Source organism: Narcine bancroftii, unplaced genomic scaffold, assembly GCF_036971445.1.
Source record: "Narcine bancroftii isolate sNarBan1 unplaced genomic scaffold, sNarBan1.hap1 Scaffold_265, whole genome shotgun sequence".
In the NCBI taxonomy this organism is placed as follows: Eukaryota; Metazoa; Chordata; class Chondrichthyes; order Torpediniformes; family Narcinidae; genus Narcine; species Narcine bancroftii.
In genome coordinates, this window is record NW_027212000.1 from 1 (window position 1) to 16,540 (window position 16,540).

The 16,540-nt window shown below is 49.9% G+C and overlaps 1 protein-coding gene across 1 annotated transcript; it reads right to left on the reverse strand.

Moving 5' to 3' along the window:
- Nucleotides 1-6,971: 6,971 nt before the first annotated feature.
- On the reverse strand, nt 6,972-14,641 carry LOC138750784 (endogenous retrovirus group 3 member 1 Env polyprotein-like). The gene is made up of 2 exons (XM_069912925.1): nt 14,537-14,641; nt 6,972-9,478 (listed from the first exon to the last, which is right to left on the reverse strand). Exon 2 carries the CDS (start codon nt 9,165-9,167, stop codon nt 7,485-7,487), a length of 1,683 nt encoding a protein of 560 aa, XP_069769026.1. The 5' UTR covers nt 9,168-9,478; nt 14,537-14,641; the 3' UTR covers nt 6,972-7,484.
- Between the last annotated feature and the right edge of the window lie 1,899 nt (nt 14,642-16,540).

Consider the following 16,540-nt stretch of genomic DNA (forward strand, 5'->3'; position numbering starts at 1 on the left):
TGTATGCAGAGGGCTCCGGGGAGCTTGAGTAGAGGTCCCTGGAGAGAGTACACAGTGAACCTGGAGCATCTCAGTGTTTCCAGAAGGTCCTGGGAGCGTACACAAGGGGCCCCGGGGAGCATGTTTGTGTTTCCAGGGTGTCTCGGGGGCATGTCAGTGTTTAGGAAGATTTATCTTCTGTCAGGACAAGGGAGAGCAGGAGAGACAGGATCCGGATGGTCTGTCCACATCACACCAGCCTCCGATGGATCTACGCTCGCGCCCCAGTCGCACTCACCCTGGGTCTCTTCCACCGAATCCCGGCCGTCTTCGAGGAATGAGGTCCCAGTTCCTTGAAACCAATGGCAGACGGACCAGGGGGAAACCTGTGGTCCTCGAACAGGACTCCTCGGCTGAGGCAGTCGTCACGGAGGGTCTCAAAGTCCTGCCCAAGGTATTTGAAGGCTTGTTCATGTCTGCCAGCACCCAGCCCCTTCGCTCGTTGCCTGCTGACACGATCGGCTAATCCGCACGCATCGTCGGGAAACGCCGGCAGCAAAGTGATCAGGAACCCACCGTCAGCAGAAAGCACAACTGAGCTAGAGGAAGAGAAAACATTTCCAAAATCAGTATAACCCCACAACAGACCAAGGCAGCCAAAACAGCTGATGGGGAACTGTCCCATGGTAAGGTTCAGAATTCACATTGGTTCAGGGCGAGGGTCACTGGAAATGCAGACACGTTCCCTGGGACCCACGAAAATATCAACTCGTCCCGGGACCCCCGTTAACACCGACATGTTCCTCGGGACCCCCTGTAATGATTCAGGGTACCCCTGTAAACACCAACACACTCCCCAGAACCCCCTGGAAACACAGAGACACTCCCCAGGACCCCATGTAATGATCCCGGGACCCCCTGTAAACACCAATACACTCCCCAGGACCCCCCGCAAACACAGAAACACTCCCTGGGACCCCCTGTAATGACCCTGAGACCTTCTGTAAACACAGACACTCCCCGGCTCCCTGTAATGATCCCAGGACCCCCTGTAAACACAAGATACACTCCCCGGGACCCCGTGTAATGATCAGGGACCCCGTGTAATGATCAGGGACCCCGTGTAATGATCAGGGACCCCGTGTAATGATCAGGGACCCCGTGTAATGATCAGGGACCCCGTGTAATGATCAGGGACCCCGTGTAATGATCAGGGACCCCGTGTAATGATCAGGGACCCCGTGTAATGATCAGGGACCCCGTGTAATGATCAGGGACCCCGTGTAATGATCAGGGACCCCGTGTAATGATCAGGGACCCCGTGTAATGATCAGGGAACCCAGACCATGGCATCACCCGCCCCGCCCGACTCACGTAACCGCCGGTCCCCGGGAGAAGATGCCTCCGGTCCGCTTCACCGCCCCCTCGCTCCTGAACGCGCTCCGTTCACCGCGGAAACGCGCGCAGCAACCACGCCCTCGCTGCGCGGGATCACGCACTGCGCCATGCACCGCCCGCCCGCGCCCATTGAGGGCTGCGGGATGCCTGGCCCGGTCTGTGCTTTGGGTACGCTCCCTCCTCAGGTGCGACGCTCCTTCCGCACGTCAACGAGGACCGCCCCTCACCAATCCCTCAACGCTGCGGCGCTCCCTCAACCCTGCCTTCCCACCGTGGAGCTCCTTCAGCACTGTCCAACCAACGCCACCCTCTACCTCGCGGCGCTCCCTCAGCCCTGCCCCTCCACCCAGCGGCGCTCCCTCAGCCCTGCCCACCCTGCAGCGCTCCCTCAGCCCTGCCCACCCTGCGGCGCTCCCTCAGCCCTGCCCACCCTGCGGCGCTCCCTCAGCCCTGCCCCTCCACCCTGCGGCGCTCCCTCGGCCTTGCCCCTCCCACAATGGGGCGCTCCCTCTGCGCGTCATGACTTATCTGGTTCCCTGCAGCGCCGGTGGGGGTGGGAAACTGCAGTCCCGTCAGTCCCCAGACTGAGCCCCACGATGTCGGCTCGACCCCCAGCGCGAGCATTTGCTGAAGGAGCTGAACCTGCCCTTGGAATGTGCGCCCAGACAGTTACTCACCCCTCTCCCCACAAGACCCGGACACCACAGAGGCTCCCACCGACCTCTCTCACTCCCTCCACTCCCCTCCCTTCCTCCCTCCCCTTCCTCTGTCCCTCCCACTCCCTCCCTCTCCCCCTCCCCACTCCCCTCCCTCCCTCCCTCCCACTCCCCTCCCTCCCTCCCTCTCCCTCCCTCCCTCTCCCTCCCTCTCCCTCCCTCCATCACTCCCCTGCCCTCCTCCCTCCCTCCATCACTCCCCTCCCCCCCCTCCCCTCCCCCCTCCCCCTCTCCCCTCCCCCCTCTCCCCTCCCCCTCCCCCCCTCCCCTCCCCCTCCCCCTCCCCTCCCCCCTCCCCTCCCTCCCTCTCCCCTCCCTCCATCACTCCCCTGCCCTCCCCACCCCTCCCCTCCCCTCCCTCCCACTCCCACTCCCCCTCCCTCCATCACTCCCCTCCCTCCATCACTCCCCTCCCTCCATCACTCCCCTCCCTCCATCACTCCCCTCCCTCCATCACTCCCCGCCCCTCCCTCCCACCCCTCCCTCCCACTCCCCTCCCCTCCCCTCCCCTCCCTCCCACTCCCCTCCCCTCCCTCCCACTCCCCTCCCCCCACTCCCCTCCCCACCCCTTGCCTACCTCCCCTCCCTCTCTCCCTCCCATTGCCCTCCCCAACCTCCCCTCCCTCTCTCCTCCCATTGCCCTCCCCAACCTCTCTCCCTCCCATTGCCCTCCCCAACCTCTCTCCCTCCCATTGCCCTCCCCAACCTCTCTCCCTCCCATTGCCCTCCCCAACCTCTCTCCCTCCCCTCCCCCTTCCTCTCTCCCTCCCACTCCCCTCGCCCACCTCTCTCCCTCCCCACCTCTCTCCTCCCCCACATCTCCCCTCCCCCCCCTCCCCCCCCACCCCTCCCCCCCCCACCCCTCCCCCCCCCTCCCCCTCCCCCTCCCCCACCCCTCCCCTCCCCCTCCCCCACCTCTCCCCCCTCCCCCACCTCTCCCCCTCCCCCACCTCTCCCCCTCTCAACACATGCCTGCTCCTGACTGATACAGGGCTCTGACATCCCTCTCACACACATTCTTTCGCAGGCAGACACTATTCTGCTCCGCCCTCTCTGACTCACCTGCACACACTCCCATGCAGATCGGAGTCTCTCTCTCTCTCTCTCTCTCCCATACATACACCTATGGAGATGAGCAGTCCCTGGATTTCTCTCTATCTAATTAAATACACATGCCATGCAGTTATACAAACACTTCTCTCTCACACACATACAATTGGACAAATGTTCCTTTCTTGCACGCTCACACCCAGACACAATCTTTCCTTCACTTGACACACACCTACACCATCAAATGCTCCTTTCTCGCACGCACACACACCATCAAATGCCCCTCTCTCTTGTGCTTTTTCTTTGCCTTGGCTTCACGGACGAAGATTTATGGAGGGGTAATGTCCACGTCAGCTGAGGCTCATTTGTGGCTGGCAAGTCCGATGCGGGACAGGCAGACACGGTTGCAGCGGTTGCAAGGGAAAATTGGTTGGTTGGGGTTGGGTGTTGGGTTTTCCCTCCTTTGTCTTTTGTCAGTGAGGTGGGCTCTGCGGTCTTCTTCAAAGGAGATTGCTGCCCGCCGAACTGTGAGGCGCCAAGATGCACGGTTTGAGGTGATATCAGCCCACTGGCGGTGGTCAATGTGGTAGGCACCAAGAGATTTCTTTAGGCAGTCCTTGTACCTCTCCTTTGGTGCACCTCTGTCTCGGTGGCCAGTGGAGAGCTCGCCATATAACACGATCTTGGGAAGGCGATGGTCCTCCATTCTGGAGACGTGACCTACCCAACGCAGTTGGATCTTCAGTAGCGTGGATGCTGTCGGCCTCTGCCATCTCGAGTACTTCGATGTTGGTGATGAAGTTGCTCCAATGAATGTTGAGGATGGAGCGGAGACAACGCTGGTGGAAGCGTTCTAGGAGCCGTAGGTGATGCTGGTAGAGGACCCATGATTCGGAGCTGAACGGAGCTGAACAGGAGTGTGGGTATGACAACGGCTCTGCACACACATCAAATGCCTTTCTTTCGTGCATACACACACTCACCATCGAATGCCCCCTCTCACGTGCACACACACGTGCCCCTCTCTCCCACCCGCCACAAATGCCCCTCTCTCCCACCCGCCTATCAACCATCGAATGCCCCTCTCACGTGCACACACACTATCAATTGCCCCTCTCTCACATGCGCACTTAAACCATCGAATGCCCCTCTCTCTCGTGCACACACACATCAAATGCCCCTCTTTCGTACGTATACGTATACTCCATCAAATGCCCCTCTCAGGCGCGTGCACACTCACACCATCAAATGCCCCTCTTCCGTGCGTACACACACACTCCATCAAATGCCCCTCTTCCGTGCATACACACACACTCCATCAAATGCCCCTCTCAGGTGCGTGCACACACACCATCAAATGCCCCTCTCTCGGGCATGCACACACACACCTCTGTCACTCCATCTCTCACCTCCGACACACACCTCTATAGAAAGTCAATCAATTGCCTCTTTCTCACACACACAAACACGGACACACCGTACAAATGCCCCTCTCTTGCTCTCTCACATACCCTGACATAAGCTCTCTCTCACATACACACTCTCATCAACCCACTCAGACCTATGCAGTACATGCACAAGCTAAAGATAAAACAGACCAGGCCCTTCACCCCGCTCTGTACCTGCTGACAGGGTGTGCCCAATGAATTCCCTCCTCCTTCCACTGGGTGTGAATTTTTTTTTCCTGAGCTTCCTCCTCCCTGACCCTTCTGGTTAGAGACACCTCTGTCATTGGCCACAGTGAAAGACTCCTACCCTCTGTCCTGTTGTGCCCCAGTAATGTCTTCCCACATCTGCTTTCTCTTTGTCTGCTCCAACCATTGTCATCGCTGCCCCGGGCAGCCTCTTGGAAATCTCCCCTCCACCCCCTCCATTACTGCACTCCTGCCGGGCCTTGGTATTACATGAGGCTGTAGTGCTACCAGCCAGATCTTGGGCCCGACTCTAGAAGGGGAGCGGGTTTAAGGTGAGAGGGGAGAGATTTATAGGGGACAGGAGGGGGAAGTCTTTTTCGCACCAGTCGGTGGGCGAAATGAGCTGCCTGAGGAAATTACACTGGAAAGGGACGTGGATTGGGGAAATTTACAAGGTCGGTGCAGATTGGTCCAGCAGAGAGCACTCCAGCACAGTACAGGCCCTTCGGCCCTCAATGTTGTGCTGGCCTATATATTCCTACCAAAAAACACTAAACCCTACCCTGTAACCCTCTGTTTTCCTTTCATCCAAGTACCTGTCTTAAATGCCCCTAATGTTCCAGCCTCCACCAACATTCCAGGCCCCCACAACCCCCTGACATCTCACCTTATGCAGACGTCTTCTGGTGTTTTTGCTCTGGGGAAAAGGCCGCTGGCTGCCTACTTTGTCCTAAGCTCTAAATCGGGCTGCACCTCCCTCCCAAATCTACGCCACATCCCAATCTCTCCAGCCAGCAGAGAACCTCCCAACAAGGATGTTGGTCCCGTTCCAGGTCAGAGGCAGCCCATCCAGTTTGTACACCTCCCTGCTAGCCTGGAACTGGTTCCACTAATACAGACATCGAAAGCACTCCCCGACTCATCGAACGATGCTTTTACTCTTCGTCAGGAAGTGCCAGAGGCTGCAATTTGGTGCCTCACTACATGTGACCACATCGTTCACGCTCCTCTCCCCACCGACTCTTCATCCCCACCCCTCCCCCCTCCTCTGACTCAGGTGCCAGGGAGACAGTGCATCATCCCAGATTCATGCCTGTGCCTGTGGCGGCCCCTGTCGTCCATGCCGCCATCACCCTCCAAACCTTCGCCTGCCCCTTGGGGAGACAAACTGTCCCCAGGGTCGTAATCTTGGGTCTGGCTGAACCCTCCCCCACCCAAATGCATGCCCTCTCACACAATACTCACAGCCCTACCCTCCACACCCGCCATCTCCACACACACACACACCATTCACAAACGTGCACAATCTTACCCTCTCTACATACACACATGTGCGCGCACACAAAATAAACTCATACACATACCACACACCCACACCCTGCACACGTACGTATACATACACATGCTCACCCCCATACAAACCAGGTTGATTTTAGGGATGAGGGGGTTGTCCTACGAGCTGAATTTGAATCATCTGGGACTGGACTCACTGGGATTTAGAAGAATGAGAGGGAATCTTATAAAATTCTGAAAAGCGTGGATCAGATAAAGGTGGGTAAGTGTTCACATGGGTAGGGGAGACCAGAACAAGGGGACAGAGTTTCAAGATCCAGGGGAGTAGATTTAGGATGGAGATCAGGAGGAACTGCTTTTCCCAGAGGGTAGGGTATCTGTGGAATTCTCTGCCCATTGAAGCAGTGGAGATGACCTCGGTAAATATATTTAAGACCAGGTTGGGTAGATTTTTACATCATCGGATAATTCAGACACATGGGGAAAAGGCAGGTCGGTGGAGATGAGCCCATCATCAGATCAGCCACGATCTCATTAAATGGGGAGCAGGCTCGATGGGCCGAATGGCCAACTCCTGCTCCAATTTAGGGTGGCACGGTTACCACAACACCATTACAGCACCAATGTTCGAATTCCTTACTGCATGTAAGGAGTTTGTCTGTTCTCCCCGTGCCTGCGTGGGGTTTCCCCTGGGGGCTCCGATTTCCTCCAACCCTTCAAAACATACCTGGGGTTGGAGGTTAATTGGGTGGCAGGGGCTTGTGGGCCGGAAGGGCCTGTTACCACAGGGGCTTGTGGGCCGGAAGGGCCTGTTACCACAGGGGCTTGTGGGCCGGAAGGGCCTGTTACTGCAGGTGTCAGAAATAAAACTTCTCACACATGAGTCTCTTTAAAACTGATGACACGACAAGCTTTATTTACAAGTCTGCAGAGTTGGACTCAACTGGTTTCTCACCAGTTAAGCCCCGATACATACAGTGCATTGATTTTTATACCTTTATTATTTGCCCTTCCCCTTCTTATTAATACTGTTTTAATTGGTTAGTATTACAAAAACATTCTAAGTATAACTGCATTATTAATTATCACGTTCGTTACGTACGCTGTGAACTCTACATTCACTGAATTCTGTTTCTCACACTTCTTATCAATCCTTTGTCTCCTGCATGTCTCTCACTATGACCATGAAAAGATAGGTTTAAAAAAAACATATTCAGCAGCTCCTTCTGTCCTTGACTGCTAGTAAACTCTCTGTCCGTTCTGGCTTCCCTGTTTATGATTAATCATCACATTTTAACTTAAGTCTTTTTAACCTAAATTCTCTATATCACAATCCACCCCTTTCTCTCTTTAAAATGTGTTGAATATATGTATAGATATGAATGGGGATTCTAAGCTAGGGAAGAGAAATGTTTTATGATACATTAATGTCACGCTGAAATAAAAGTCTTACAGGGTCTCCCATCCCCCCTGGTTGCATAGCTTGTTCGACCATGGAAATCACCAGGCTGCGTAGACAGGGAATAATACAGGGCAAAATAAGTAGGAGGAATAAAATACCTCCAATGACCCACAAGAAGGTACGCCACCAGGTTCCTCCAAACCATTTGTCCATCCAATTAAATTGTGGGAAAGGATGCCAGGTTTGAACTGGTACATGGGACAATGTACGAATATTATCAGCGATTTTACGAACGGCTTTTCCATTATCATCAATCTGTAAGCAGCAGTTAGTCAAATTAAGTTTGCCACATACACCTCCTTCCGTGGCTAGGAGATAGTCTAGGGCTAGACGGTTCTGATATATAGCAGAGCGCATTTGACCTTGCTGGGATGCAAGTAATTGCAGGGCTATAGCTGTTTGATTTGTAACAATTTCAAGCACTGCTTGTAAGCGAATTATGCGATTTAACATATATATAGGAGTACGATAACCCCAAGATCCATCTTGAGCCCATGTAGCGGGACCATAATATTGAATTATGCGCTCTGGAGGCCAATCATCTCTCCATTCTCCCAAATGTACCGTGGTAGAGCGGGGTTCACGATGTAATGTATCAAAGACCTTCACGCCTAATTTATGACCGTGATCGTGGGGTAGAAGGAAAAATTCTGGGCGGATTATTCCTAGGAAACAAGTTCCACTCCACTGTGAGGGAAGATGAGTATAAGCTTTATTACCACATACCCAGAATAATCCATTTGGGGATACTCCATACCCCCTTTCCCAAACTCTTTTAAGAACAGGATTTGATTGGTATGGTCCTGTGATGGTGGAAGTGGTACAATTCCAAAACTGAATTCTGCTATTAGACAGGGGTAGGCAATTAGTTTTAAAAACAGTGGATAAGAACCAAGTCTGAGGTTTAGGAAACCAAGTGAAAACACCAGGCGAAATGCGAATCCATACAGCCTTGCAGGGACTTTCTCCTACTGGGTATTTGCCGGCTCGTGAGAGACAATAAAAACCAGAGGGGACGTTAGAGAGAGACCAGGTTTCTCTTGATCTCGTTCGGTTAGTTGTCCAAATGCGGGAAATCATGGTCAATGAATTGAGAGGTTCTCCCCACCAAGGCCATTGTTCTGACATCCGTGGACCCCCGCAGACCCAACAATTGGTTACATTAAAAGTTCCTGCAATTTTAGTTGCCAGATCTACAAAAAGGTTATCTCCCCCAATTGCATTACCGAAACTTACATGGTTATTTGGATGTCTTAAAGGGACAGGCAATTTCGAGTGTGGAGTGTAACTTCTCATTGGAACAGTACGTTGGTGTATGCAAAACCAGAGTCCATCAGGGCATGGTGGGCTTGAGTCACCTTTCCAACCGTTAAGAGGGAAAGGAGTGGTATTAGGAATCTGTATATAATGACCCATATTATTTCCTTCTTTTTCCACACAAGGGGTATATGGATGTTGGGTGGTATTTTCTGCCCAGCATTTCTCAGGAACTGAGGTATGGGAAATGAAATTACCTTCCTTTCTTCCCCAAATGTGGTCCTGAAACAGGACCACTGTATCTCTGCATTTCTTACATTTCACACCTGATAAAGACATAGGCAAACTAAGAAAAATCAAAGAACATAACAATAACATTGTGAATTAAGTCTTTTTGCGAAATCGTAAGGTAAGAGGTTTTTCTCCAGGAATACAAGTCCAATCTGAGTTCGTATCAGGGTCCTGTGGCGCCTCTACAGGTCCCTTAAATCTGGATGCGTGTGTCCACCCCTTCTCTCTTGTTCGTGCTGCAGCTTCTGTAGTTAAGAGAACTTTGTATGGACCTTCCCACTGGGGCTGGAGTTTTTCAGTCTTCCAGGTCTTGATAAGAATCCAGTCTCCTGGTTCCACTTTGTGTAAAGAAAAGTCTAGAGGCGGTGTTTGTGCCAATAGTCCTCTCTTTCGTAAATCTGTAAGAGAGCGTGACAGTGCCTGTAAATAGTTCCTAACAAATATATCCCCTTCCCCCAAGGTGGGACACCCCTCAACTGTACTCCAGAAGGGAAGCCCAAACATCATTTCATAAGGGGACAGCCCTACATCTTTTCGTGGGGCAGTACGAATTCTCAATAAGGCTAGGGGCAGACACTTTATCCAAGGCATTTTAGTTTCCACCATTAACTTTGTCAATTGGATTTTTAGTGTTCCATTCATACGTTCGACCTTCCCTGAGCTTTGTGGATGCCAAGGGGTATGTAATTTCCAAGAGACCTGTAATGCATCACAAATCAATTGCTGGATTTTTGAAGAAAAATGTGGACCCCTGTCTGAGTCTATAGAATCCATTATACCATATCTGGGGATTATCTGCTCTAGGAGGAGGCGAGCTACTGTAGAGGCTGTAGTATTTATTGTTGGGAAGGCTTCTACCCATCGGGTAAAGTGATCTATTATCACCAACAGATATTTCCATCTTTGAACTTGAGGTAACTCTGTGAAGTCGATCTGGATACGTTGAAAAGGGCGTATGGCTAATGGTTGACCTCCCATGGTCCCTGTCCTCATTATCTTCTTATTAATTTTTGTGCATAGGTAACAATTTTGCACCTCTTGTTGGGCCAAGGTGTAGATTCCCTTACACACATATTCTCGAAGCACTGTGTCACATAAGGCTTGGGTGCCCCAGTGGCTCTGTTGATGCAGGTGTTTTAAAATATTGCGAGTTATTTCTTTATTTAGAACAATTCTTCCATCTGGTGTTTTCCATGTTCCATCAGGTAACTGGCTTGCGCCCAGCTGATCCATGTTCTTTTCTTCCTTAGCAGTGAAAATGGGAGCTGTCTTTATGCCTTGCCTTATTGGGATTAAAGTCAGCAAATGGACTTCTTGTTGCATGGCTGCTCTTTTGGCTTCTTCATCAGCCAGTCTGTTTCCAATTGCTGTCGGGTTATCTCCCCTTTGATGGCTTGGTATGTAGACCACTGCTATTTCTTGGGGTAATGTTAAGGCTTCTAGAGTCAGAGTAATCATCTGTTCGTGTGCCAATTCCTTTCCTCTTGATGTAATTAGACCACGCTCCTTCCAGATCTTACCAAAGGTATGCACTACCCCGTATGCGTATTTGGAATCTGTGTAAATCGTTCCAATTTTCTTTGCCAGTATTCTGAGGGCTCTCTGCAAGGCATATAGTTCACAGGATTGTGCTGACCAGCTTCCGGGTAGTCTCGTGGATTCTACTACTTTCCAAGTATTTCCTTCTATTATAGCATACCCATTTCTTCTCATTCCGTCAACACATCTGGCGGAGCCGTCAATGTAGAATTCATATCCTTCTCCCAGCGGAGTATCGCAAAGGTCTTCTCGGGTCTTGGTCTGAAGATCTGTCAACTCGACACAGTCATGCTCCACCTCTTTCTCTGTTTCATTGCCGTATAAAAATTGAGCTGGGTTGCAGCTATTAATTTTTGCAAACTGTAAATCTTCTCCAACCATTAAAATGGTTTCATACTTTAATATGCGAGAATCAGTCAGCCATCGATGGGCAGTTTGTGTTAATAAAACACTCACAGAATGGGAGGTGTACACAGTAATCTTTCCTCCAAAAGTAAGTTTACGTGCTTCCTCTACCAACAGAGCAGCAGCCGCTACTCCCTGGATACAAGTCGGCCATCCGCGAGACACTGGGTCCATCATTTTGGAAAGGAAAGCTACTGGGTGTCGCTGACCGCCTTTTTCCTGTGTTAAAACTCCCACAGCTGTTCCTTGGTTATGAGTGACAAATAGCTGGAAGGGCTGTTTTAAAGAGGGCAGAGTGAGCACTGGGGCTCGTGTTAGGCGATGTTTCAAGTCCTCGAACCATCCCTCCTCCTCCTGGGTCCATTTCAATGGATAGTCATTTTCATTTGTCAGTTTATCATACATAAACTTCACCAAAGCTGAGTAGTCCTCTATCCATAACCTACAGTATCCTAAGAGTCCCAGGAATTGTCTTATTTCCTTCTTATTACGGGGTAAAGGCATTCTAGTGATTCCCGCAATTCGTTCAGGGGTAATCCGTTTCTGTCCTTTACTTATCTGGTGTCCCAGATATATCACAGTTTTCTCAACAAACTGTAACTTGTTTCTGGACACTCGTAGACCCTTTTTCCCCAGATAATTCAAGAGTCTAATGGTCTCTCTCCTCATTTCTTGTTCCTTGGGTCCTGATAATAGTAAATCATCCACATACTGCATTAGTTGGGAATCATCAGATTGTGGATAGTCCATCAGGATTTGTTCTAGCATTTGTCCAAACAGGTTTGGAGATTCAGTGAACCCTTGGGGCAATACAGTCCACCGAAACTGTCTCCGTCTACCTGTCCATGGATTTTCCCATTCAAACGCAAACATATCTCTACTTTCTTCTTCTAACGGACAAGTCCAGAAGGCATCCTTCAAGTCGATAACACTAAACCACTCATGGTCTGGGGGAATCCGACTCATAATAGTATAGGGATTAGGCACCACTGGGTGGCGGGTCTGAACAATAGCATTCAAACTTCTTAGATCCTGAACTAGGCGATAGGATCCATCTGACTTTTTTACTGGGAGTATAGGGGTGTTATAAGGTGACATGCATTCTTCTAATAGTCCGTCTCGTATTAAAGTCTCAATTACCGGCTGTAGCCCTTTTCTCCCTTCCAAAGAAATAGGATACTGACGTTTCCTTACCGGCTGATGACCTGGTATTAATGTGACATGTAAAGGTGGGATGTCCAGACCTCCTCGATTTCCCTCCTTATACCAGACTCTCTCGTCAATCTGCCGTTCATCCTCTTCCTTTAAAGCGCAGAGGTGGACTCGCACTTCTCCGTCCACAGGGAGAGCACCCAAACCTAGGAGAGCCTGTAAGTCCCTTCCTAGGAGGTTAAATCCAGCCGAAGGTAATAACAAGAGGTCTTGTACCCCTTCTCTTTCTTCCAGTTTCACTGTTACTTGGGGAATTATTGATACCATTCTGGGAGCCCCTTCTATCCCAGAAATTGTCAAATTACTTTTTATAGGCTCAGTTCCGATTGGCACAGTTATTACACTACTTCGTTCCGCTCCTGTGTCCACCATAAACACCACCTCTTCTCCCTTGGGACCAATTTTTAGTTTTACCAGGGGTTCCCTCTTATATTTGGTCCCTAACATTTGGAACCCCTGACATCCCTAATCTTCTTCCATAAGTTCGAGGGCACGCAATTCCCTCTTGTATCGGGGGCATTCCCTCTTAAAGTGTCCTTCCTCATTGCAGTAATAGCACTTAACGAACCTCCGGGGTCTTCCCTCTCTTGGATATTTTGGATTGTTTAGAGGAAGGTTTTGTTTTCTTTCCCCTCTGGATTCAGCATTCATCTGTCGGATAGTCTGTACCATAACCTTTGTCGCCTTCTTTTGATCTTCTTCTTCTCTCTGCACATATACTTTTTGTGCCTTTTTTAACAGTTCACTTAGGGGTTTTTCACTCCAGTCCTCCTCCTTTTCTAGTTTCTTTCTAATGTCTTGCCATGATTTGGAAACAAATTCAATTCGAATAAGCTGTTCACCCATTGGTGTACTAGGGTCCACACCAGCATACTGTTGGACATTCTTTCTCACCCTCTCCAAAAAATCAGTAGGGGACTCGTCTTTCCCCTGGTGGTTCCCAAATGCCTTGGTAAAATTGTGACCCTTTGGCACAGCCTCCCGTATCCCTTTAATTGTCCACTCTCTATATTGTCTCATACTTGCCAATCCCTCGGGTGTTCGTTTGTCCCACCTGGGTTCATTTAAGGGATATTTTTGTTCATGGGGTCTAGGGTCCCCAGGTTGTTCATATTCCCACATGAGGAGAGCAGCCCGTCAAATCATCTGCCTCTCCTGGGGTGAAAATAATGTTCCCATTATTGCCTGCATCTCTTCCCACGTATATGTGTTTGGTCCCAAGAATTGGTCAAGCTGTTCAGCCAGTCCTATAGGATCTTCCAATAACTTTTTCATTTCTTTCTTAAATCCCCGCACCTCTGTACTAGTTAGGGGAACATTCACATATCCCGTTCCCCCTCCCGGTCCTCCCATAGGAACTTCTCTCAGGGGATTTAGGTTTATTGAAAACTTTGATGGTCCTGGACCAGTCTGGGATCTTGTCCAGGGTCGGTTTACCGGTGGAAGTTTAGGGTCCGACTCCCTTAATTCATCCTTTTTATCCCAGCCCCCTTCGGGGCAATCAGATTCATCACCTTTCCCCTCCGGTAATAAGCTTTCCTCAGGCGCAGTAGGCACCGGGGGAATATAAGGAGGGGGAAGGTTGTCCAGAGGTTCCCATTTCTTTTCTCCTGCCACTCTCAATTTAAAACATTCTGTTAAGGATCCTGGCCAGGGAACCCAACAAAATGCATATGCTGACTCTTCTTGATTCACCTTTGGTCTCGAATTTACATATATGTTTAATGCTTGTCTAACCCAATCCTCATCAGATCCAAATTTCGGCCACCAGACCGAGGAACCTTTAATAGGTTGTTTTGACCAAAGGAGACAATATTGGACCATTTTTTTCTTGTTTTTGTCCCGATATCTTTTACTATCCCAATTTTCAAACATTCTCCCCAAAGGGCTGTCAAGGGGTACTCCCAGGAATTGTCCTGAATTTTCAGACGAGCCCTTAGATTTTGATCCTCCCATTTTCCCACCTAGATCTGTTTATCGTTGCTGAGGACCCTCTCGCTCTGGACCCTACTCCCTTCCTCTCAGACGCCTTGTCGGAGGTGCTGTCCCTCCTTCGGTTACCGCTGAGGTTTTCCTGGGGTTGACCCCTCTCTTCTCGGCACTTCGTCGGAGGTGCTGTCCCTCCTTCGGTTACCGCCGAGGTTTCCCTGGGGTCTATCCTAGAGTCCCGCGACAGGGTCCTCACACAACGACAAAAGATCTATACTTAATCTATTCCGTTAGGTTTTTTTATCCAAACAGGTGTATCCCGTTACACCTGTTACCCAATCCCCACACCACAATCGTAAGTCGTCACTTACCGGTGTCTTCCCGGGGATTGAACCGTCACCCTTCTCCTCTCCGTCTTGTCGTGTCACCCTGTCCGGATACCACTCGCTCAAGCCGCCCGAAGCGACGAGCAAGGGACTAGGAGCCGCTGAACTCAGCGGGGTGCACCGCCTCCGATGTCCCTCTTCTCGCCTCCCCTCACGGCCGGAGTGTAGATCCCGGACGAGCCCCCATTTGTCAGAAATAAAACTTCTCACACATGAGTCTCTTTAAAACTGATGACACGACAAGCTTTATTTACAAGTCTGCAGAGTTGGACTCAACTGGTTTCTCACCAGTTAAGCCCCGATACATACAGTGCATTGATTTTTATACCTTTATTATTTGCCCTTCCCCTTCTTATTAATACTGTTTTAATTGGTTAGTATTACAAAAACATTCTAAGTATAACTGCATTATTAATTATCACGTTCGTTACGTACGCTGTGAACTCTACATTCACTGAATTCTGTTTCTCACACTTCTTATCAATCCTTTGTCTCCTGCATGTCTCTCACTATGACCATGAAAAGATAGGTTTAAAAAAACATATTCAGCAGCTCCTTCTGTCCTTGACTGCTAGTAAACTCTCTGTCAGTTCTGGCTTCCCTGTTTATGATTAATCATCACATTTTAACTTAAGTCTTTTTAACCTAAATTCTCTATATCACAGCAGGGGCTTGTGGGCATAAATTTTCTAAATTTTTTTCTTATGTGCTTATGTTCTTAAACATATGTACACGCACATACCATACCGTATTCACACTCACACACTCTCACATACACACACCCACACACACTCACACACATTCATTCTCTCACACACACACCCACACACATTCCCCCACACACTCTCACTCTCTCACACTCACACACAACACACTCACACTCTCACAAACATACAAACACCTTCACTCTCACACACCCTTACTCTCACATACCCACACACACAATCTCTCTCTCACACCCACACACACTCTCTCAACACAGCTTGGTGGAATGTCCCAGCCCCTCCCTGCCATTGCAGCATCAGAAGGAATTTCAGGAATGTGAGTATATCCTTCCCTCAAGTTTGCAAATTGAAAAACTAACTCCCAGCCATAGTGTCAGTGGTGAAGCCTGGGAGTCCCAGCACAATGAAGCTCTCACCCCCGCACCGTCCCATCACACGTTCTTGGTGTCAGACACAGAGTGAAACTCCCTCCGCACTGTCCCATCACACACTCCCAGGGCCGAGAATATGAAACACTACAGCATGGTACAGGCCCTGGCCCTTCAGCCCTCGATGTTGTGCTCACCCATATATTCCTACAAAATAAAAAGTACTAAACTCTTCCTACCCCGTAACCGTCTATTTTTCTTCCATCCATGGGCCTGTCTAAGGGTCTCTTAAATACCATTAATGTTCCAGCCTCCACCGTCACCCCTGGCAAGGCATTCCAGGCCCCCACAACTCTGTAAAAAACTTACCCCCTGACATCTCCCCTAAACTTCCCTCCCTTCACTTTGTACAGGCATCCTCTGGTGTTTGCTGATCCTGCCCTGCGAAACAGGCGCTGGCCGTCCACCCTTTCTATGCCTATCAGTATCTTGTCGACCTCAATCAAGTCTCTCATCCTTCTTCTCTCCAAAAAGTCCCAGCTCTGCCAACCTTGCCTCATGAGACTTGTTTTCCAATTCAGGCGACATCCTGGTGAATCCCCTCTGCCCCCTCTCCACAGCATCCCCATCCTTCCTGTAAGGAGGTGACCAGAACTGAACACAATTCTCCAAGTGGGGTCTCATCAGAGATTTGTAGAGTTGTAACCTGACCTCTCGACTCCTGGACTCGACCCCCTGACTAATGAAGCCCAGCATCCCATCGGCCTTCTCAACTATCCTATCAACCTAGGTAGTAACCTTGATAAATGAAACTTTCTGTATTTGCTTATGAATAAACAATCAAAATGTACCCATAAACTCCTTTCTTTATTTCTCTCCAAATCTGAATCTGGAAT